This window comes from Rhynchophorus ferrugineus, unplaced genomic scaffold (assembly GCF_030347505.1).
Source record: "Rhynchophorus ferrugineus isolate W39M unplaced genomic scaffold, kcgeb_rfMv2 rfM3, whole genome shotgun sequence".
Taxonomy (NCBI): domain Eukaryota; kingdom Metazoa; phylum Arthropoda; class Insecta; order Coleoptera; family Curculionidae; genus Rhynchophorus; species Rhynchophorus ferrugineus.
The window spans coordinates 71,861,027-71,886,758 of record NW_027472582.1 but is presented as its reverse complement, the minus strand read 5'-3'; the positions used below and the strand labels follow the sequence as shown (position 1 = coordinate 71,886,758).

General features: G+C 30.8%; 1 protein-coding gene and 1 long non-coding RNA gene across 2 annotated transcripts in view; one reads left to right on the top strand and one right to left on the bottom strand.

The window, feature by feature from the left end:
- Positions 1–659: 659 nt before the first annotated feature.
- LOC143192329 (uncharacterized) lies at positions 660–2,576 on the bottom strand. Its single transcript, XR_013004751.1, has 2 exons — positions 2,344–2,576; positions 660–808 (listed from the first exon to the last, which is right to left on the bottom strand). It is a non-coding gene; the product is annotated as an uncharacterized LOC143192329 (long non-coding RNA).
- Positions 2,502–25,732, top strand: part of LOC143192327 (ATP-binding cassette sub-family C member 4) — a 46,650-nt gene continuing 23,419 nt past the window's right edge. The window contains exons 1-2 of the mRNA XM_076397594.1: positions 2,502–2,708; positions 14,557–14,801. Of these exons, the coding sequence (XP_076253709.1) occupies positions 14,725–14,801 (77 nt within the window). The 5' untranslated portion in view covers positions 2,502–2,708; positions 14,557–14,724. The remainder of the gene's footprint in view (positions 2,709–14,556; positions 14,802–25,732) is intronic.

Below are 25,732 nucleotides of genomic sequence, written 5' to 3'. Positions count from 1 at the left end.
ACGAAGTCATGAAAAACTTTTATTGTTTAAATACTGTTGATTCTTTATATATTTTAGTGTTATTTGAATAAATTTTTAAATATTCATACTTTTATTAATTAATGGTTATGTAATAACTAATTAAGTACTCCAAAAATTCGTAGATTGCTTACAAGTTGCAAAAGTTTTAACTAAATTGCCTCGAATTTATAAAAAGTAACGGATATTATTTTTTATACTTATAATACGAATATTACATCAATTTAGTTAAATATTGTGCAATATAAATATTAGCCGAATATCGAGTATATAATAATTTTGAAATTTCAAAATTATTGAAAATTATTGTTTAATACTTAGGCGTTGCTACTTTTAATCTGTCTCATTTTGCTAAATTTTAAAGGATATTAATTTCATGTTGACTTAACAACAAATGCTGTTAAAATTCTTAAATGCATAAAATATTTTGTGAAGATATTGCATCAACAAAAGTATTGCGAACAAATATTACTAGAGAAGAAAGCTTTGGTTTCTTGAAAAAGATGGTAAAGAAATGCAAATTACCTTGAGATGTTAGATAAAAAGCATAACAAAATCAGAAGAAGAGATCTACTAATCCTGCTCGAGCCACTGCAGGAGTACTTACTATCAGTAACACACGAGAATAAAGAGCAATCCACTGCTGAAGCAATAAGTCGAATTGTCCAAGCTGCAGGAGGATTCCCTTCTTCAGGATGGTTTCTTCGTTTAGCGTGGTCTCAGCAGGAAGTCACCGAGAACGTCATTTCGCTGAATTTCATTGGTTAGTTTAAATTACCATTACAGGCACCTGTAATGAAAATACTTTATTAACAACTTTTTAAAGGGTAACAAAATCTTTTCATGTAGTATAACCACATTTATCTTCAATGTAATTTTGCCATCGTCCCATTAGGACACATTTTGTTTTTAAACTGCGTGTAATATTCCCACGATTTCTCCAGTTTTACTCTTGTAAATAATAATATATATGAACACAAATGCTTTATATTAATAATAGTAAAAGCAATGCTTAGTCATACACATCCTTAATCTAGCTAACTTGAAATAATAGTGATTAAATTGAAGACACAAAAATGCTGATTGTACTTTATGTCAGACATACAAAAATGGCATCACAAACAAAATGAAACAAACAATCGGATTATAGAAATGAGCCAACCAAATGCTTTTGTAGGCCATTTCAAATGAACCAATACAAAAAGTGATCACACAGCGAGCATTGGTCGGACCACGCAAAACATTTCCTCGGCTTTGTTTAAATAAAACCTCTATATATACTCTATACTAATAGGCTCTCAGAGTATTTCGCACTAACACTTCGAATAACACTCGCTATGGGTTTTAACGGGATATCGCGCTGAATCAGTGTATTGGAGACGTAATACGGGGCATCGACGATGCTACCAGAAAAGTTTTTAAAATGCTCTATTCCCATAAATAATAGAATTTCAAAATAAGGTATTAAGACACCATTAATATAATTTAAGATCGCAAACAGAGGAAAGATCCAGTCGAAATTTTGAGCAAATTGACGTCATTATAATGACGTCAACTTAATGTTATCGATGATTTACTGTCGGATTAATGTTATTTAATATAAAATAACATTAATTACAGAAATATTTACGGTATTGTCTTCATTAAGTCTGTAAAAAATAATAAAGTTTACAATATAAAGAAAATAATACCATAACAAAAATAATTTAAAAGATTTTCTTATAAACTTAAAATATAGATCGAACATTTCTAGAGAAAATGGAGCCAAGAAAACAAACTTCTATTTATGCTGGATGTATACGACCAGACTGGGTGGCGTCATCTTTAATATTCGCTATCGAATGTTAGTATAAATCGCTATATCTGTGATTTTTAGATCGATATATAATCTTAATATATAGTTTACATTTTCTTTATAATAGTGACGTATTTACAATAGAAATTACGTAGGTAAATATTTTAGTTTAAACACAATAAATGATGATGTCTGTCGAAGTAATTACGATATATAGACGTAAATATTTAAAAATGATAGTAATTACAGGTAAGTTATAACCACAACCAATAAAATAAGAAAGGCGACAAGAGTAAACAAGTTTTATGAGCACATAATTAATATTTTCAATAAAAATTAGCTGGAGGAATTCGTGTTACGTACTGCCGACGATTTTTCTTTCAAAATAAATCACGTATTTCCTGATCTTGTTTGTTTAATTAAATAAACATCGATAATTATTAGTACTACCTAAACCACCTAAACCTTAATTAGTAAAAGAAATCGTAATCATCACTCTAATAATATAGAAATAATTTATATCTAATTACCTTTAAGAATACCAATCTTGTACAGTATAGACAGGAACTTCCCGAACACCTGTAGAAGTTAAAACAATAATTCTCGATTGTTTTTACATTATATATGCCATGTTTTGAATACGTGATATCCGGGACATTTAAGAAGCATCTCGACGGCATCGTTTCAGTTTGAAATTCGGTGCACAGTTGGAATTAATGGGTGGAACCCTTAATACGTCTTCAAATACCCAAGCAGTGCACGCGTAATTTATACAAAATTAATAAACAATTCGGGCTGCTTAATATTTGGAAAAAAAGTCGGATGATAAGGAGGCTAACTCGTATTCAGTATAGTGTGGTGTGCGGTTGGAGTTGCGTGTGGTCTACAGTTGTGTGTACGTATACTTTACACTTATCGAGCGATTAATGAAATGGTTAATGGAAGTTTGCTTTGGATCTGTAATTGTTTAATTTGTTTGTAGTTATTAATATCATTACGTTCTTCGGTAAAATAAAATTTAAAGGTTTGTCGTGAGATGTTGAAAGCCTCTCGTTTGTATTTATTGTTTTCAGAGATTTAAAATCACTACATAGTATAAAACAAAGTCGCCTTTTCTGTCCCTATATCCCTATGTGCGCTTAAATCTTTAAAACTATGCAACGGATTTTGATGCGGTTTTTTTCAATAGATAGAGTGATTCAAGAGGAAGGTTTGTATGTATAATACATGCATAATATACTAAGGCAACATTGCTAATTTTAGAGGTTTCTAACGTGATGTCGTAAATTAACCTATTTATTAGGCTTATTTAGCAATTAGCAATAACGCTGCCTAACCCTACGAGTTAGATCAAATTAATGTACTACAGTATTGTACACCATAAAAAGGTCTACAAAAAAGTCCGCGATGGTATATGTTTGTCTTTTAGGGATAACCCACATTAACCATTTTTATTGTTTACTTTTTACGTGAGAAAATGGCTTATTTACGAAGCTATTTTAAGCAATACGGCATTAATCCTTATCGAATTAAGTACCTTAAATACAGTGTGCAATTAATATAGATCAATATGGTTCCTTACAGCATGTAAATTAAACAAATATTCTCGGAGATATTACAAATTTAAAATTTGCGTTTAAAAATGTGTAATGTAATAAAAATTGTATGAATTTAGATATTCCAAAGATAGCAGGAAATCTTCATAGTAAGTATAGGGGAAGAGGAATTGTTTTACTCCAAATTTAATGCGTGCAGGCCAAGGGCAGTAATGAATGAACCAAAAATACTGGATCGATTTTAATCATGTTTTCATTGAGTGACATAGGCATATATATTTTATGCCCGTGCAAAGTCGGAGCGGGCCGCTATGTTTTTATATACAACGTTCATATTTTTTCTGTAGTGTATTTAATTTAGTATCAGCATTGCACCCGTGCGAAGCCGGGGCGGGTCGCTAGTACGAAATATAAAATATTGGTGGTCTATCCAATTCTTAGTCTATCCAAAGTAGCAGTGACTATTGAACTATAATGTTAAACTAAATAATATTTTTTAACATTTTGATGACTTGAGTTCATTGCTAGTTTGGCCAGACTATAAAATTATAGTGTATTTAAAATACAAAATGTAGTATTTTAACTATTTACTTTAAATTCAAAATATAAATTACATCAGATGTTAGGTTATGTAATGTTCTAATAACTTCTTTATTAGATACGCTTAGTACAATCTTAATTATAAATTAATTTATTACTACATTTCATTTGTACTTGGATTAATTCACGAACAAGAGGAATGCGAGAAAATACATCAATATGTATTCCTCAATTATAAAATTATAATAACTTAAGTTATAGCTAACACTAAAGGTATACACTTCATATCAGTTCCTATGGTTTGGTTCGCTTCAATCTCGTGACATCCTGTGCGCTGTCTAGCAATTGTATTCCTTCCACGTTAGTATGATTTAGTAATGTTCTTTCGTGTTTCAAGACGAAATCTTGGATAACTTCGCAAATTCATTTTATTTCTAGGTCATCGTGCAGTTCTTCGTTGGTTACGTAGTGAAAAGCATTGGTAATCAATCGAAGAACCTTGTTTTGCGTTAGATGACTAGCTGATTTGAATTTTTAGTGATACCCCATATTTGCACCCCATAGGTCCAAATTGGCTTTATAATTGTTTTATAAATCAACCTCTTTGATTTTGCATCAAGTTGAGAGTATTTTCTGACTAACCAGTAAAGTTGTTTTATATTGGTTCTAATGTGTTTTGCTTTTTGTATAATATGATGTTTCCAATTTAATCTAACGTCAAGATAGATTTCGAGGTATTTGGCTGATTCTGCTTGAGCAATCGGGCATCTATTGAGTGATATAATTAAGTTTTCATTATCTCGCCGCAATGCAAAATTAACGTGGACAGATTTGGAGCTATTAAGTTGAATTTTCCAATCTTTCGTTCATTTGTAGATTTTTTTGACTGCCGCTTGAATTTGTTTTCTACTACCCTAGGCAGAGATATGTCGTTTGCCATAATAATTGTGCCGTCAGCAAAGGTTCCAAGTAGTGTTTCTTTTGTTATTATAATATCAGCAGTGTAGAGCACATGTAGGAGACGTCCTAAGACGCCACTTGTGGAACTCCAGCCGAAATAGTTTTAAATGTCGAGAATGCCATTTCGTGCGATACTTCGAAGAAGAAGAACTTTTCTTCCGAAAAGATATGACTCCAGCAATTGACAATAATTACGCGGTAACAATTTGCTCATCTTACAGATTACTCCCAAATGCCAAACCCGATCAAAAGCTTGTGAGACATCCAGGAATATTGCAGGGCAGTATTTCTTTTCCTCAAACGCTTTTTCAATAGTCGTAGTTACTCTATGCACTTGATCGATTGTTGAATGGTGATTTCGAAAACCAAACTGGAAATGGTTTGTAGTCCACGTTAAACTGTAGGTCCAGTCGAGAAAAACCCTCGTTGATAAATAGGAGACTAACATATATTAAAAAAAAAAACAGTAAAATGCCTCAAATTGCAATCTTGCAGCCGATTCCATTTGGTTAGTACAAACATTAAAGTAGGTAGAAGTTTGCTATAGTAACGATTGTTGACCTGAATGAAGAAGAATTCCGTCATTCTTCGAAATATTCTAGTTCTATGACCGAGGATAAAAATAAGATACCTTTTTCTACCTAAATATGGCTATCTATTTTCGATGGACACGTACGCTATTATATAAAAATACAAAATTCTGACGATATTCAATTGCACCCCATTAACGTTTTTATAGCATATTATACCTAATATATTATATTTAATTTCCTACATGTCCTTTTTTGTGATTTACTAAGTAGGTAGTAAATATAATTAAAGATTATATTTTTAATATTCAGCGTCGGGTATTTGACATAGAATTTAAAAATTATATTTTTAATAAGTCATTGAAATTCAAGTGCAAAATATGTATTTGTATTTTAATTACCTATTCTTTTAATTACCTAGAGTGTATTCTACCATGGATATATTGCTGTGCAAAAACATGTTTTTGAGTCTTTACTTCCATTTTTCGGAATATTCGATGTTTTCATTCAGTTTTTGTAGAGCTTTTTGTTAGTACCCTTGTATGAGAATTATCTTCAAGAATCATTTTGTTTCACCATCTTAATAGGGTTTCCTACATTTGAAGGTAATTCGATACCTCTTGTTTTATAGAACTCAGGATCTAGCAAACGCCATTCAAGTACATAATATATAGTATATTTAAATAAGAATAACACATATTTTTAGAAAATATTAAAAGTGAATTATTTTCATTCTTGATTTCTAATGTTTAAGGTACGAATGAAATTGTTACATTGTTTTATTGATATTGTAGGCATTTGCATGTATTCTGCCCATTTTAGTTTAAAAATGTATTTATGAAGTTAAACTGGTACTATATATATATTAACCAAATATTTTTCATAACTTTCTAAAGCTTTTTCCCATCTTTTTGGTAATGCAGTGATACCTTATCAAAAGAATCATGTTGGTAGTAGTAGATTCAGTTTTTATCGGCAGTCACAGTCACAATAAGCCACTGAAATCTTTTCTTTTTGTTCGAAATGGCTATTTCAGGCAATTCGTGTTTTAGCCATTTTTCTTCCTTCCTTTCTTAGATCGTTTTCATGCCATGAAAACGTTTGTGAACAGTTGAACGCTTTCTGAAAGTTTGAAAGTTTGAACTGTATTTTTATCTGATCCTGCAATTTATTGTTTTCAAACTTTCTTGGTCCCTCATGTTCGTCTGGGATTGCTCATTTCTTTAATCAATTGTTTTATTTATATAACAACAACGAATTTGGATTCTCAATAGATTTTTTTCGATTTTCGTTACGTATTTCGGAATTGTTTTCGGTACATTTTAAATGGTTATTTTTGTTGTTATATCTCCCAATATGTTCACTATATATCTCTAAGCTAATTTGTTTAATAAAGAATAATTTTTTATGTGCGCATATGTTGGATTGTTTGTCAAGTAGCTAGTTAAATACATGCATCATAAAAACGTCTTTTTGTCTTATTAATGTAGATGTTTGAGACAACTATGTATAGTATAATTAATGAGTTTGTTTTTTCAATTATTTCAACCGACACAACTTGCCATATCAACGCAAGAGATTTAGTTATATTTGAGAATCAGTTTTTTTTTATTCCTAAACACATTATGTTACTCTGTTCTAAGATTATATTTTTAGTGGATCTTTTCCTTTAAAAAAATTATGAATTTTATAATTGCAACAAATGCGATAGCTGAAATTTCTTTGACTTTGTATATGTTACACATGGTTTAAGAAGTTTGTAATATTAGAGCTTCCAAAACTGACCATAATATCGATATTATTTCTTTATTATTTTTAAATACATCACATCAAGTAACATGCACTATGTTACTTGATGGAAAATTTTATCGAAATTGAAAAATTACATTGTTATAATAATTATTAATATAACTAAAAAATACGAACACATCATCATTCAATAATATTCTTTCTGTTTTGTTATCGCATTTTCCACTGGCTAAAAATAAAATTCATTTATAACAGTTACATAATAATTTATTAACAAACAAAACACTTGTGTTGGTCTGCGGTTTGATTAATAACATTTTATAATAATAATAATAATTTTAACAAGCAACCTTTTATTTGAAGAGTAAATATTCTAAAAAACTGGTTTCACGTAATCATCATGACTGGTGCTTTATTGAAATTGAAGATAATGAGATGGCAAAACAAACCGTTAAAGCGGTTATCTGGTGGGTAAGTTTCATGGATTGTATTTGCGTATTTTTACATGTAAATTGGCTGGTATTTTCATAAATACTAGTGTGAAAAGAAGGTGGTTTCGACACGAAAAATATTGTTAAGAAATTCGACTCTATATTAATATATTTTCGACGAAGATCTTGCTGGTGGTTTAAAAAAGATCCATATGTACTAATACTAAACAAAATATTTTCTATCATTTTCAATAACTTATTCCACTCTTTTAGGCAAAAAATGAATAAATCTTCGATCTATTTTTTACCTTAAATTGAACACTTTTTGCCACTATAGCAATGTGTAGCTCAGGATTTTGATACAAGAAGATGAGCATATGAGAAGAAGATGAGATAGCAGATACAAGAAGAAGTACAGCCGTACTTTAAGGCTTTAGGGTAAATGATGTGGCTCGGTGAATGGAGGTAAAACGAAATGAGACAGTGGATTTTACATTATGTGACCGTTATTTATTGGCAATATAAAAAAATGTGAAAAATACAATTAGATAAAACTGATTGCAGCGGCATTACCTGGAGACGAGGCTTGGGCAGTCGATGGTGGCACGTCTAAACCAAACGATGGTTGAGCACTGAATGAATCGAAATACCCTTCAATAACATCCCAGATAAACGTCTCGTGGTTGCCGCCAGCTATTCGTTATCGGGTTCTAGTTAGCGCTGCTGGCACCCCGCCCGTGTCCAACATCTGGGATTATATTTCTGGGTATTTTGTAGACCCTTATTCCACGATGTAAAATTCGACATGCCTCAAGGTCGCTACAAGGCTATGCATATTCCGTTTCGGTGTCTATGTGGGCGGATCTGTCTTGTACGTACTAATCCATGATATTTGGTGCTTGAGAATATGGTAGTGGATGCATGCTTCATCCCGACAAGAAATGAAATCACGGTTTTGAAACTGTTCAAAATTATGTATATTACGGATATTATATTTTCATTCAGTATATTGGTTGCCATCAAAATTACCACTTTTAAATCTTAAAACCGAAACCAACAATTAGGATATGACCGAGTAGTATTATCATGAGTTTCTTAAAGCTCTTGATCATTTTCGGCAGCAGATTTCCTCAGCGACAAAAGGAATGAATGCAGAAAACACAATTTTGAAGCTATTTTATGTAGAGAAATGTCGAAACCATCTAATTTAACAGTGATGGTAGATTATTTAACAATTGTTTGCGTTAATACTTCGCATTTTCGCCAATAGATATATATTTTGAACTGTACAGGATAAGTAATGATAACATTGAAGAAAATCTATATTTAGCAAGGTTATCACGGAAGTTGTGATGTAACTCAGAAGCTTTAGGTTTTAACAGACAAAAATAATAATTTTTAGAGACAGCATCTTAAAACTAAATATACACATTAAAATCATGTTCGGGAAAACCATTATCAAAATTTATTATTATGTTTCTCCGAAAATAATTGTTATAGCATAATAAACAGTCGATGGTAAAACATTTTGTAGCTCTTACGTTATTGAAATTAAAATATTTGTATTGTAAGAAGAAACTGAATCAATATATAAATTCCATTCTATAGAATTTGGTAAATATTTTCATCCACTAAAGTTGAGGTTGAGTTGAGAAGTTGAGGAGGGTGGTCAATTCGATGTTTGTGTATAGCCTCTAATGCTGTATGAAATATATTTCCTTAAAACTCCGAAACTCTAAAAATTAAGTCATACGCCTAAGTCGTTGCTAACTAACTTACAATTTGTGACTAAAACTAGGAAGTTATCTGGGAAGATCCATGTCGTGCACTTGACTACATATCTATACAAAATCACACGGTTTGGTTCTCTTCAGTCTGCTTCCTAGTTCAGTGTTGTTTAAGAGTTCGGTATTTAAAGGGGAGTAGAGTACTTCCTCAGGTCTTGTTGGGAATTTCTCCTAACTTCGCAAAAATTAGTTTTGTCTTTACAAATTAGTTTGTACAAATACTTTTGCTGTAAGTAACAATGGATTGGTGAAAAAATAATTTCTATTTATTAAAGTTTTGTAAAGCATATTTATTCACATCCTTGAAAGGTAGAATCTATTAGTGGATATATAAATAATGTAAACCGAATTTTTTAGATAATATTTAATAGGTATTATATCATATAACCTATACATGTTAAGGTAGTACACCAAATAAAAAAAAACATATGCTATCAGTATGACTCTTTCACAAAATAAACATTGTTAACTTAATGGATTACAGTTAAATTTTACTCTCTTGGAAATACTAGTATTTATAAAGCGGCCACTGTGTATATTCATTTATTTTAAGAAATAAGTATTATCAATAAATAATAGATGAAATTGCAAGAGTGCTTATCTAGAAATAATTTAAAACTATATTTTCAACTATAATATGGGTTATATATGGATGCGTTATCACCATATAAATAAAATGAATGTTCTTTACATCAGATAAGGTTCGTCGGCAATATATTCCCCGAAGGAGTTATAGAATTTTCACTACCAACATCTATAGAGCATTTGATATGTTCGATAAAATTTGTGTAAAAGTACATTTTATAGTAAACTAGCGACCCGCCCCGGCTTCGCACGGGTGCAATGCTGATACTAAATTAAATACACTACAGAAAAAATATGAACGTTGTATATAAAAACATAGCGGCCCGCTCCGACTTTGCACGGGCATATAATATATATGCCTATGTCACTCAATGAAAACATGATTAAAATCGATCCAGTATTTTTGGTTCATTCATTACTGCCCTTGGCCTGCACGCATTAAATTTGGAGTAAAACAATTCCTCTTCCCCTATACTTACTATGAAGATTTCCTGCTATCTTTGGAATATCTAAATTCATACAATTTTTATTACATTACACATTTTTAAACGCAAATTTTAAATTTGTAATATCTCCGAAAATATTTGTTTAATTTACATGCTGTAAGGAACCATATTGATCTATATTAATTGCACACTGTATTTAAGGTACTTAATTCGATAAGGATTAATGCCGTATTGCTTAAAATAGCTTCGTAAATAAGCCATTTTCTCACGTAAAAAGTAAACAATAAAAATGGTTAATGTGGGTTATCCCTAAAAGATAAACATATACCATCGCGGACTTTTTTGTAGACCTTTTTATGATGTACAATACTGTAGTACATTAATTTGATCTAACTCGTAGGGTTAGGCAGCGTTATTGCTAATTGCTAAATAAGCCTAATAAATAGGTTAATTTACGACATCACGTTAGAAACCTCTAAAATTAGCAATGTTGCCTTAGTATATTATGCATGTATTATACATATAAACCTTCCTCTTGAATCACTCTATCTATTGAAGCCGTTTTACTAGGTATTAGCAGATCAAAGTATACCACACCAAGCTGATCCTCTGATGCAAGCCATGGATATTCGGCTTTTCTGGTCTTCATGATTTTTTTCGCTCTAGATTATTATTCATCACTATACAATACGACATGTTGTCATATCACAATCATGTCACAATGTCACATGTTAAAATCGCCGAAGAATGATTACGATTTACAAATTCAGACATGAAAACACTGAAATTCTGAAAAAAATCTCTTATTTACACTCTCACGAACTGACACAAACTGAAAAGTGAAACCTGTCGGTGGATCTTCAATATTAAGTTGGTTATATTAAGTTGCTTTATAATTAATTTATAGGCCTATATGTCCAAGACATAAAACTTATATTATTTTGAAACTTAAGACTTGTTTTCTCCATTTGTCTATTTTGTGGAGCGCAAATGCTTTATTATATAATGTACACAAATAAGTTTTGAGGTACAAATACTTTTAGTGTAAGTTATAATGAATTGGGGAAAAGTAATTTCTATTTTTTAAAGCTTATTTAATCACATCATTGAAAGGTAGAATCTATTTGTAGATCTATGACATATGTTTGACGTCACAAGGTTCGGACTTTATGTTGCAAGTTTATGTTGTTATATGAGTTAATATTTTTTTATCACTTGCTTAGATTGTATTATTTGTTGACATGGATGGCTCGAACCACAGTTTTTTTCACATATTATTTTACATATATATTTAGTAATCATTCATTTCAAAAAGACTTCGATCTAGTTGATTTTGAGGAGTAATTAAGTAACGCAAGTTGTCTAATTTTGTGAGAATGGTTCAAAGCTATTTGACGGTCGGCGTTTGGTATTAATTGATGTGTGGAAACATTAGGAACATGTCAGACACGCGATATTGGTGGCAGACTAGGCGAATGAAGGCCATTCATAATCCATTCATTCACGAAGTTGGTTATAATGAAGTATTCTATTGAGTGGTCGACGGAGCTTTGGAAACGTCTTATTATTATATTGTATCCCACTTACTAGGCTTAGTAGATACAGTTCCTTACGAGTACTCCTTTTTCTAGTCGATAAATCTTTATCTAGCCAAGAAGCACGTGTCACGAAGAGGCAAAAGCTGAAGATAGAGAAAAATTGTAAATCGCTGTCAACACCAATTTTTCGACGTGGTATCATTATGCTACCAGAAATATAGGAAAGAGGAGTAGAAAAAGATGGCAAATATGTTGATTATTATATATTTTATAAATGTTTATAAATAAATAAATACTCAAAAATAATCATCATAATACAAATTTTCAATAAAAGGTTATACATTTACTCTCATTTTTCCTGAGATAATAAAAAAACTGTAATCTTGAAGAACAGGTCAAATTTGCTCAAAAGTCAAAACAAACAACAAATTTCTTCTAAGAACGAAACTTTATATTTTCACAAAAGTTTAGCTATCGTTTATTTATTTCGGTAACTGTTTAGGGATGTCGTGTTTGTATTAGTAAATCAACAGATTTCGTCACAAATTGCGTCTTGTGGGAATACGTTTCAAAAATCGAACGTTCTAACAGTAATAAATAATTGTAAAAATATTGATTTATAACGTAAATATTGAGCAAAGACATTCTAAAATAAATATTAGTTGTGTGATTACTACCATTTTTGTGGAAATAAAATATAAAATTTAAAATATCGTCATATCCAGTCAAAAACCAATAAGAAGTATTATTATTGTTATTAATGGTTCTTAACCATCATTTTGAGTACGTACTTTGTTTTATCGATTGTATGAAATGTTCGTCTTATATATCATAGTTACTTTTTTTTCTATTTTAAAGTAGACTTTTTTATAGGCTTATCGATTAACGAGTTACCAACTTAGAGATCATCCCAGAAAATGCGTACTACTCTAACTAATTTCATTCGCAAGAGGGGGCCACCATTATCTCTTTTCTGCTCAAAATAACCGATAAGAGACGCCATCTGTTCAGTTTGGTCTCCGATCAGAGTGATAATAAGCAACAATTTTATTTTTATCAAAACAAGCAAAGCGTTAAAATAATGTTTTCCGGTTTATAACGTCTATCACTACAGTTTCGAATAATTTTGCAGTTGGATAGCCGAACGACTTTGGCGAGTTAGTTCGGTTACACGTTCGAACTTATTAGACAGCATTATGTCTGTTTTTAACTGGAATAAATTGAGAAAGAATATATTGTCTGATTCTAAGACGAACTTACAAATTGCGACAGGCAATGCATTAAACATCTTGATGGCGTATGTACAGAACTTCTTTGGATAGACTATTTTTTTGTTGTTGTAACTAACAATTTCTGTCTAAAGTGTTATTTAATTGCTGAATACATGTTAAACATTATAACTGTACTAACAAATAATTGATGATAATGTGAGTAAATATACTGTGGAATAGTTTTTCATAATTATTCTTTATGCTCATAGCGTTCAAATACACACGTTGCCAAATGTAATATATATTATAGTGATATTAGCGAGGTATCGTATAATCAAACTAATATAATCGTATATACGTGGAATTTTATAGACACTTATTACTCATATACATATCGCGTGCAGATGTCTATTCATAGTTAGTTCGGTTACACGTTCGAACTTATTAGACAACATTATGTCTATTTGTAACTAGAATAAATTGAGAAAGAATATATTTTTTGATTCTAAAATGAACTTACAAATTGCAGCAGGCAATACATTAAACATCTTGATGGCGTAGGTACAGAACTTCTTTGGATAGACTGTATATTCTTTGTTCTAACTAATAATTTCTGTTTAAAGTGTTATTTACCTGCAGAATATATGTTAAACATTATAACTGTACTAACAAATAATTGATGATGATGTGAGTAAATATACTGTGGAATAGTTTTTCATAATTATTCTTTATGCTCACAGCGTTCAAATACACACGTTGCCAAATATAATATATATTATAGTGATATTAGCGAGGTCTCGTATAATCAAAGTAGTATAATCGTATATACGTAGAATTTTATGGATACTTATTACTTATATACATATCGCGTGGAGATTTCTATTCATAGTTAGTTCGGTTACACGTTCGAACTTATTAGACAGCATTATGTCTATTTGTAACTGGAATAAATTGAGAACGAATATATTTTCTGATTCTAAAATGAACTTACAAATTGCAGCAGGCAATACATTAAACATCTTGATGACGTATGTACAGAACTTCTTTGGATAGACTATATATTCTTTGTTCTAACTATAACAATTTCTGTCTAAAGTGTTATTTACTTGCACAATACATGTTAAACATTATAACTGTACTAACAAATAATTGATGATGTGAGTAAATATACTGTGGAATAGTTTTTCATAATTATTCTTCATGCTCATAGCGTTCAAATACACACGTTGCCAAATATAATATATATTATGGTGATATTAGCGAGGTCTCGTATAATCAAAGTAGTATAATCGTATATACGTGGAATTTTATAGATGCTTATTACTTATATACATATCGCGTGTGGATTTCCATTCATGCTCTTATTGATTGTACCTGATAAAGACCACTACCATTTTTTTTTAATTGCAGATGACATCTCACTCTCACATGAAACAAAAATCAAACAGTTGAAGTTTGATTTTTTCAGGGGTATATTAGCGCGAATGATAACGTGTCGATCACGTCGTAAGTCGAGGCGAGTGTGTTAGTGTGAAAAATGTTACGGTAAACAACGGACTAGCTTGTAGTGTCGCTGAAATGGATCCAGGGAAACGCTCGGAGAACAAGAGAAATCCGAGGGAGAATGCTTCATTGCTTTCGATTATATTATTTTGGTGAGTTTCTAGTATAAACTAGTTTAGGTTTTTGTTTGGTTTGCTTGATTTTATTTGAAATTGGAAAGTGTTACTTTTGTTTTCATTTTACTCATTCGAGATTTTTTTAGTAAGAGTTATATATTTTACAGATATTCAATATTTGGCTGAACAGGGAACGTCATTTTAGAATTATATTTCATTAGTTTTAATTATTAAGAAATTCTATCTTAATTTTTTAATTTAAAAATAATAATTGTTGATTGATAACTGTAAATTTATACGTATATTTATACACTTTGCTTTTATTATGAGAATTTTGTAATTATTTAAAAAAATATTACCCCATTTTTATTTTAATAAATTTTCTCTTAGTATAAGTATAAAATGTATTATGTACGCGTGTTATTCCAAAAACATATATTTTTTTAAATTTAGAAAGCACGTGGCACACTTAGTTTTTAATGAACTGTTCTTGTAGTGACTTTCAGCTCAATTAATGTTTGAATCACTGGTGAACTCCATGCAGTTTTAACATGGAACAGTTTTCTTGATGAGTATTTTTTTAGTGTTGAGAACTATTGAACAAAAGAAAGAAATAGTCGAAGATTTAAAACAACTGAAGAAATCAATCGAACTAATCGGCCAAAAGAGTAGTCGACTGTAAATAATAATTACTATTTCAATGAAATGCAGGCTTTGACTATGTTTTGATTCGTGATAAGGAAAAGTGCGAATTACATTCCTTCTTAATTTTGAGAGAGAAAGGATGGAGGTAATTGAATATTCGCACCGTATAGATCATTTTATTTTAAATAAGTTTTAACTGGTAGTGTAGAAAATGAATGGAATATTCCCAAAATATGTTTCATCGTATTTTAAAATTTGTAAAGCAACAACGACATGAATAATAAAAGTAATGAAAAGTAAAGAAACACGTATACGACTTTTTTTCAATCTGGTTGAATAGACGGTTGAGTAGGCCGGACATATACGCGTTTCTTTTGAATATTCTTTGGGAAAGAGATAATTGTTTAGTTATACATTTATTTTTATGTGAGATATACTTGATGGAATAATGATCCCTACATGTTTGTATCGTATTTTCTCAATCAAACTTCACCAACTCCTTAACTACTGCACTATTTTTAAATAAAATAATAGTTTTATTTGTCACTGATCACTAATTTTTTAAAATTTGCAGTTTTTGAAACGTTAATAAAAATGTTTCAACATTCAAAAAGCTTGAACAAAGATTGAGAGACTTAGAAGACTGAAAAAAATATTAAAAAAGCCCAGATAACCAATTTTTCAAGATAATATAAATGCAGTCAAAAGTATTTTACTATATATGCATCAAAATCTTGTTATTTTTACCCTATATAATATAATAAATAATATTGAAATATAGTTGCTATATGTTAATGTACGTTGTTTTCAACAAAAAAAAGAAAGGAACTAACACGATTTCGATTCAGTGATATTTTTCATTATTTAACACAGCATCTTAATATTTTAAAATACAATTTAACTAGAGAAATGATAAAAACCATCACTTAAGATAAAATATCTTACACTAATCTTTACATAGTTTTTTATTTTCATTATAGCATAATTAATAATGTTTATTCTCATATCAGTATGTCGATAAAAAAATTCCAAAGAAAGATAATTCGCTCATCTTAAAAAAAGATTACATTGGCTCTTACTGTCTAAAAAACACGGGCTAATAAGACCAGAACAAGGGAGAATAGAATCTACGGGGTAACTAGAACAATATGTTTTATTATATTATTGTTTTACGTCTTAGAACTTATAATCTATATCTATTCTTATTAACGTGTGAATGTAATTGAACTCCTTCTTCAAACGGTGACACTGATGGAATCACAAAATATGCTCTGTGACCAAATTATGCTCTGCCACGCCACCAGAGGTCGGGCAAAGCCCTTTTACCAACTATGGGTTTATCTGGACTGGGCCTAAAGTTTAACGTGGGTTCCGAACCACGGTCCTCAGCTGGCGAGTGACCAACTTTAGAAATCACTCCAGAAGGTAAGACATCCGGTCTTACCCAGCCTGGTTACTAGTGCGACTGAGATCATATCCTTTGTCGGATTTTACACTCTTGCCTAATAAATTTGCGACAATGTCCCAGCAGGATTCGAACCCGCAGCTATCGCAACCAGTAGGAGGACCGTTCCATCGCCTTTACCACTGGATCACTAAGCCAGCAAAAAATACAATATTAATAAAATATTTTATTTTTTATATTTTATTTAAATACTAGTTAACATTTGTTTAAAATATTTACATAAAAAAACAACATGCAATATGACAACTGATAGCTGATTTTCTTGTACATTAAATTCTTTCTTCCTTATTTATTGTACATTAATTATTGTCGTGAATATTATAACAAAAAAATCTATAAAATAAGTCCAGGATAGTAGTTACATGCTACAATTTTGATTGTAAAACCTCCTTTTCTATTTTATGTATATTTATAGGTGCTTAATAGGACCCTGCCCATAAGATATGTAGCCACGCAAAATTTTTAATTTTTTCCCTTTGCAATCCTGTTTACTTTTTTCATCCATCACAAGCAACACTAATTATTACAATTATTACTATTCTTATTATATTTCTTCCTTCTCGATGTTTAACACAAGTAATAGTTAAAAAAAAGTGACATTTGCTGGCATAACATTTTATAAAAAATTTAAATTTAAGTTAATTAGTTAATCACATTTGCGTGCAATCCAAACCAAAAACAGTACCACAGGTCTTTCATCTATACCACAACACGTGCGGTTTTCCAGATGATTCAGATCTTTCCCCTATAATGTTTTTTGTCCCTTTTTGGCGCTATTTTATGAGACTTTTCTTTTTTCCTGTTAAACAGTTTTGTTTGAGGACCCAGTGATTGTTTCGAATGTTGATTACATATTTGTTTTCAAAATTTCTCTAAGTTTTATACTTTTATAAATAGAAGTGGTAGAACCACACTTAATAATAAGATTTATAAGAATTAATAAAAACTTTACACTTACAGCTTTTAACAGTACAGTTTTTCTTTTCTCTTCTTTTTTTCTTACAGTTATTCTAAGAAATAAAAGACAAAGAAAAGCTTAACTAAAAAATAAATGACCAAAAAACTACTTTATTATCATATAAAACTATCTAAAATATAGGTTAACATTTAATAATTATTATGCAAACGTATGTCTATGTTCATTTTCATTCATATTTGTTTTTAATGGATTTTGATGAAAAATTCAGTTTTCTCTTTCTATTAATAGTATAAATCTTTTATCTATTAATAAAATTTATTTATTTAAACCTCCAGCTAATTTCAACAGTGCAAAAGCTTAATTAGGTTAGTGTTTTAGTTCGACAACTGATTTCCAAAGAGTACAAAAGTAATTTTTATTTGTTTTAAATAGTGGCGAAAATATATATATATATATATATATATATATATATACATACATATATATGTCATATATACATATGACAATTTTGTTCGTTGTTATTGTTCTTCGGAACTTAAATAGTGTAAAAAGTGAAAGAGCTATTATTGAAGCCTATTTCAATAGATTTTATTTAGTGAAAAGTATACTAATTTTTTGTTGAAAATGAATGTGTTTTTTGGTAGTCACAGAGGAAATGTACGAGTTTTAAAACTTATGTTATTATTGCACGAATTGATGACAAATTTGTTGGTGGCAGAAAGATAAACCCTAGTTGGTAAAAAGAAGACTCCAAAATATGAAAAAAAAACAAAGAAAGTGACCCAAGACGTTCCGAAAGACACAGTAACATAATGTTTGAATACGATACTACAAGTTGTATAAAAAGTGATCCTCTCGTCTCCTCCTCGTCTCCTCTATCCCCCAGATGTTATTTTCTGATTACTATTTCTTTACATTTAATGAGGGTTGTAAAATGTTTCCTTAATTGATCGGAAAAAGTAATAATAGTATTTTTAAAAAAATATCTGCGAATTCCAAGGCCTAATAAAATATATTTTTTATAGAAACGTATTTATATTCCGATGTGGAGATATTGTAGAGATAAAGATATTTTTACAACTCTTGATAATATTTGCGGAATAACTTTTAGCCTTAAACTGATAAATATATTTGGAGGTTAAATTTATATATAAAAATAAATCGTTGTTCGTTAGTCTCGCTAAAATTCGACAACGGCTGGACCGATATGGATAATTTTGGTCTTGAATTATTTGCGGAAGTCCAGGGAAGGTTTAAAAGGTGGATAAATATGAAAATGCTCAAAATTAAATAAAAACAACAATTTTGTTTTTTTTTTCTTTTATGCATCCCCCCGTCGTTCAGAAATCAAATAGAGAGAATAGTTTAAAATTTTTATATATTTATTCTCATGAGGTTAGACTTAGGTCGTCGCAGTCAATCAAATGTGGGAAGGGCTACCTCACGTGCTAACCGCACTGATGACCAGAGAGATATATATCAAGAAAATAGTCGTATTGCTGTCAGAATTGCGTTCTTTAGAAAGTGACAATGAAGTAGATAGGCTTAGAATGCAACGAGTTCGTACACATCAAACACAACAACAGCGAGCCCGACATAATGAAATTGAGCGATTCCGCAGACACAGTGCTCCTGTGATTCTGGAACGAGCTGCATTCCACTATGATGCGGCAATAAATTATTGTGCCGACAAATCGGTAGCAATTGGGGAAAGGACAATACTTCGTAAATATTGCAAGGCGCTAAAATAGAGTAGTGAATCTACTGGATTATGTTGTGTTGGAGGCAAAGTAAAATTGCCACAATTGGTCCCACCACCAGATCCTTGGCGCTCTTTAGTTTCTGTGATTGGAAATGATTCTAAGCACTTCTTAGTCAACATTCAGAAATATAACAGCTGTTTCCAGATGACATCATTTGGCGCTACACAGGTTTTTTCATCAGAACAACAATTTAGTAAACATGTTCTAAATAGCATCGGATTGGTAAACACATAAGGACGCTTATTTCACTCACCATTGACGAAGTGGCTGTTGTCATTGTGGGAGAAAACTTACTTAATAGAAAGCTTAGAGATATTGTGCTTCATCGTCGGAGTAATGATTTAAAACGTGTATCTGAAACACACAGGACTTATGATGCGTTACAATATCCTTTGATCCTCTGGCAGGGGGAAGATGGATACCATTTTGATATAATAATGGTAAACCAAGTAACAGGTAACTAGATTGAACAAGATTTCCGGAAAACTCTGTTTTTTAAGTATGAAACATTATGTGTAATTAATCGAAAATAATAATAAATATTCATTCATACCGAGCATTTTTTATAATCAATTACGGACTATTAGGTCTTTTATTTATAGATTGAGGCAGTACGAAGTCTACCGCGTCAGCTAGTACATTTATAACAAATAAATATCACTAAAAGATAGCACGGCTCTTTTGTTTCAAATAATCGCTACATCTATTATTTAAAATGTTATGTGGTATATATTAATAGTGGTGGTTAGGATACAGCATTGTGTAATCGGAATTTTGCGCTGATAACGTTGGAAAACAGGAAAAATTTTATTAATCATTTTCTTGTCGAAATGATTCATGAATATTATTTTGTAATTAAAGCCTTAAATAATATTATATTATTCCAAGTGGATTGACCACTCAATAGCGGCAAAACGGCTAATTGCAGTGATGATGGAATTAATTTTTTTGTGGAAAATAAAGTATATCGACGACAAAATACGATTGACAAAACCTGTAATGGGATATAAAGAACGTAAAGTACCACGGACTGAAAATTGGTTAACATTTGAATAAACTTACTAAAGAGCTCATGATGTCGTACCGTTTACGAGAATCTCTTGTGATTCCACAATCTGCCTATAGACAATAAGTATTTCTTATGTCTATATTATGTATAAATGGTATGTAGAAAATCACTTCATCATGAGATCTCCTGTATAAAATATTACCTTAATTAATTAGCCTTATTCTAAAGTCTACATATATCCAGTAATCAGATCAGGTGGTGTTAAAAGTTTTAGTTTACGCACTTCACTATCACGTCACATATTTAGCTGGTTAGCGAGTATGTTCGCATGCACTGACACTCTTTCGAAGTACTTCACACAAACACATTGAATTACACTCGTTATAGGTTCAAGAGGATTGTTGCGTTGTATCATATTATTTGAAATATAGTACGGAGGATCAATAATGGCACGCAGGGCTTTATTTTGGAATCGTTGAATGATGGATATATTAGATTTGGTAGCAGTACCCCATAGTTGGATATGACCAAACAGGCTTGATTATGGACTCACACAGCAATACCTTGTTATCTCATGATAACTTGGATTTGCGCCCGATGAGCCAATACATTTGATATAATTTAAGTCCAAGTTGTTGTGCATATCAAGATATTTAACATGCTCTGCGTGGGGCTTGACGATATTCACTGTTGGACATGTTCTTCTACGCAGGGTAAGCGTTACATGGGTGGATTTTGTTTCATTGGCTTTAATGCGCCATGTCTTCAACAATAATTGTATTTGCTACAGGTGGGTTTGTAGGTTTACTGATGCTGTGACTGGATCTTCATAGAATGCTAATTGCCACAGTAGTTATTTTTGTGGTGGGCAGATCGGCCTTATACAGAAGTTACAGTACTGGACCCAGTGCACTACCTTGCGGAACTCCTGAATATATGGGATTTAATTCAGTATGTTCATCGCCTTGATTTACAATAAAACGTCTATCAGTGAGATACGATTTTAGTAGTTGATAGTCCGGATGAGGGAGAGGTTTGTTTAGGTTAACCTGCAAGCCCGTACGCCATACTTGTCAAAAGTCTGAGATATATCTAGAAACCGAACAATATCTTTTGGCATTTAGGTCAATCTTTATTTTGTTTACAAGTCTGTGCACTTGTTTTATAGTCCCATGTTTATTTCGAGACCCAAACTAATGTTATGGAATAATTTTTGTTTTTTCTATTATATAGTTTAGCTTTTTTATGTACAGTTTCTCGAAAACTATCGAGATTATCGGTAATAAACTTATAGGCCGGTAGGAGGTCACATCTTCTGGTATTTTTCCCCGGTTTTCTTTTGCTAGGGATTTTTGCTGACACTTTTCAGATGCTAGGGAAGTAATAAATTCGTAGCATAGCATTAAGTATAAATGTTAACAGTTTTATACCCTTTTCTGATAGTTCTCTTGGACTTGAGAAAGGAAGTATTGCAGCACTAGGTTGAACATAAGACATAGCTTTATCCGATAATAATTTTTTGATCAATAATAATAGTTCTTAGTTCCTTTTAAGACGTTTCCTGGTAGAAACCAGAGATGCAATATTATAATTTAAATGCTATTAAACAAAAATCCAATTAACATTTCAGAAATACTTTCCTTATCAAGTTAAGCTGTAACTATTTTTATCTAAATTTTTTGCCAGTTTATTTTTATGTTTAGTTTCATTATTGTTTTCTTAGAAGAATTACAGTTACAATAATTACAAGAATGGTGTAAAGTTAAAAATTTTAAATGATAAAATGGACAGTAAATTCAATAAAAGTCGCCAATTTTTTCATCGTAACGTCTTTCTAATTGCAATAGATCGGAATAAAATTTCTTTTAAAATATAGAATATATACAGTATAGAATATAAGGTAGTGGTAAAAATAACTTCCTTCGTTATTTTTCTTATGGTTAACTAGATTTTGGTAATTTTGGCCAGTAGTGTGCGTTTAACTAATAATGATAAATCAATTGAAATAAAATGATTTTGTGTCACATTTACTATATAAGTAGATTAGATATAAGTGTTATTTTAACTGGCTTAAGTGTTTTCTCGATAGATGTTGTAATACGTTGTAGAAACAACATATTTATATAAAATACAAATGCCGAACTAAATTAAAGTAAAATTATAGTTTGATAATAACTTTTGACTAATGATCCTAAAATACTACGTATCTCAAGTAATATTATTTATAGCATTAAAAAGTATTTAAACTGATATTATTTTCTTAGCAATTATTATATTGCTATGACAATTTTCTTTTCAGAAGTAAAATACATAGATAATAAAAAAATATTAATGTTTAACATTTTATGATGGCATGGGTATAAGCTGCATCTTTCTTCGAACTCAGAAGCTAATTTTAACCGACCTCAAAAAAGGAGGAGGTTCTATGTTCGTCCGTATATATTTTTAATGTATATTCGTCGACTTCTCTCCGTCAATTATGGACCGATTTTCAAAATCCTTTTTGATTCGAAAGGGTTCACTTCCGAAGTGGTCCCATTGGCATCAAATTTGGATCTGATGGGGAAAGGGGGCAAATCGAGGGAAAACCTCAAATTTCAAAGACACGTACGTTTTCACATATGTTTTATCTAAAATGTTCAGATATAGGTGTATAATGTAAGTAGTTCACTATAAAAGTCAATCAGTTTGCTTTTAAGCGCCAACCATATCATATGGAACGTCGTAAAAACAATGTAGGCAACTGTTTCTGCAGTGTAATGGTTAGAAATAGTCCCGGATTCGATTCCCAACAACATGGCAGCAACTGTTTTTTTTTCTGGTTTGATCGCAACATTTGTCAGATAACATAGATTAGGTAGTGGACCCCAGAGCCTGACACGTTCCTTATTTTCAATAATTGTTTCTTTAGTCCTAATTTTCCTCATACGGGCTGTATTTTTACTTGGGCTATGCCTTGTAATAATAAAATAACTGCGTAAGTTATTGAATAAATATCTAACACTAAAAAGAGAGAAATAAAATATTTTTAACAAGAAAATTGAACCGACTTCAACAAACAAATAATCGTTATAACAACTAGATAAATATAAATCAAAAACTTATTTAACTACCTAAATCCTAAAAATAAATACACACAATTTAGCTTAATACCTACCTAAATCTATTTATCTATGTACAATGTTATTTTAATTACTACCAACTGATGAGTTTGAAGTCGGTGCCGAGCCTAAACAATATAAAAATAACAATAGCCGGCTTGGTGGCGTAGTGATACAGGCGATGGGACGGTCCTCCTACTGTTGCGATAGCCGCGGGTTCGAATCCTGCTGGGGCATGGTCGTAAATTTATGTTTGTGATTGTTTAATATTAGCGAATGTTCTAGGCAAGTGTGTAAAATCCGACGAGTAAAATGATCCCAGTCACGCCAGTAACCAGGCTGGGTAAGACCGGATGTCTTCTGGGATGATTTCTAAAGTTGGTCACTCGCCAGTCGGTAGGCTTAATGCTGAGGACCGTGGTTCGGAGCCCACTTTAAACTTTAGGCCCAATCCAGATAATCCCATAGTTGGTAAAAGGAGATTTTAAAATATATCAAAAAAAATAACAATACATTTTTGTGACGTATACACAAAATTAAATTACGAACAAAACAAATTTAATAGGTTGCTGTTATGTTTATATATTTGACTATGATTGACAATAATTTCGGCATTTTCAAGCAAAGTAGTCCGAAATATTAAGCAGTGATTTGGAATCTTTTATAACCAGTATAGTAAACAAGTATAGTAAAACAATGTATGCAGGTTTTTACCCTATTATATATTTCATGCCATTGATGTTTTAAAAAAATTTCACATAGACGAATCTTATCACTTTTTAACAATTAATTAATACAGCATTGTATCACTTTTTAACTAGAACAAAATGAGAAAGAAAATATTGTCTGAAATTGAAACGAATTTACAAATAGCGATAGGCAATACATTATTTATCGTGATGATTTGAGCTTACTGATATTTTGAATAGACCATATATTATTTATTTATGATAATTATCATAATTTAATATAATAATTATAATTATTTAAGCTACAATTTGTCGTGACCATATATAATAATCGTCGGTGTCAATCACTACTGCTAATAAAAATATATGTGCATCATTAAGGCGGATAAAGTCTAAATATATTACAACAAAACTTGTTTTAAACCACATCTAAATGAACCGTATTTTATACACACTAAATATACGTTATACTTTTACGAGAACAATGAACAATATTGATATATTGAGCATAAATGAGCATTTGTATTAAAACCAGCAAAAAAATATGTGGTTTCTTGTTTACTTTATGTATAAAATTAAAAAAAATTCTATGAGTTGCACCGTTGAATAAATAGACATCATGCTGAATGATTTGATGAATTTTTCAGTCACAGTCGAATGTATTTTATTTAATAAGTCCATTTATATTATTACTGGTTATACATTTGTAATATTTACACTTCCACATGCACTAGCTATTTTTATCACAAAACTTAGATTATCTGTAGACGATACGTAGTCGATATAAGTAAGATGATCATAGATTTCAAAAATAAAAATTATTTGGAATGTTTTCCGTTACCTTTTAAAATAGGCAAAAAATAAGTATTTATTAAGTTGTGAAATTAAGTTGAAAGCATGTAGAAATACTAAAACTATAAATTTACTTTAAAATTATTCTATTTAAAGGAAGAAAATGCGATTTGTTGAACAGCAATACTAAATTATCTGTTAGAAAACACACCAAACATCCCATTTGTTCTATATTCAGGTATTTTTAATATAACAGGTCAATTGAAAAGTCCCCGCCCTACCATAGTAAAACACATTTTTTTGGTAAAATTGGTTTTTTTATTCAACATAATTCCCTTCAAAGGTGATACACTTATTATATCGACTCTCCAACTTTTCGATACCATTTTTGTAGTACGATTTATCCTTTGCTTCAAAATAGGCCTCAGTTTCGTCGATCATCTCTAAATTCGACGAAAATTTCTTCTCAGCGAGCATTCTTTTGATATCTGAGAACAGGAAATAGTCGCTAGGGGCCAGGTCTGGAGAATGCAGAGGATGAGGAATTCAAAGCCCAATTCATGGATTTTTGCCATCCTTTTCAC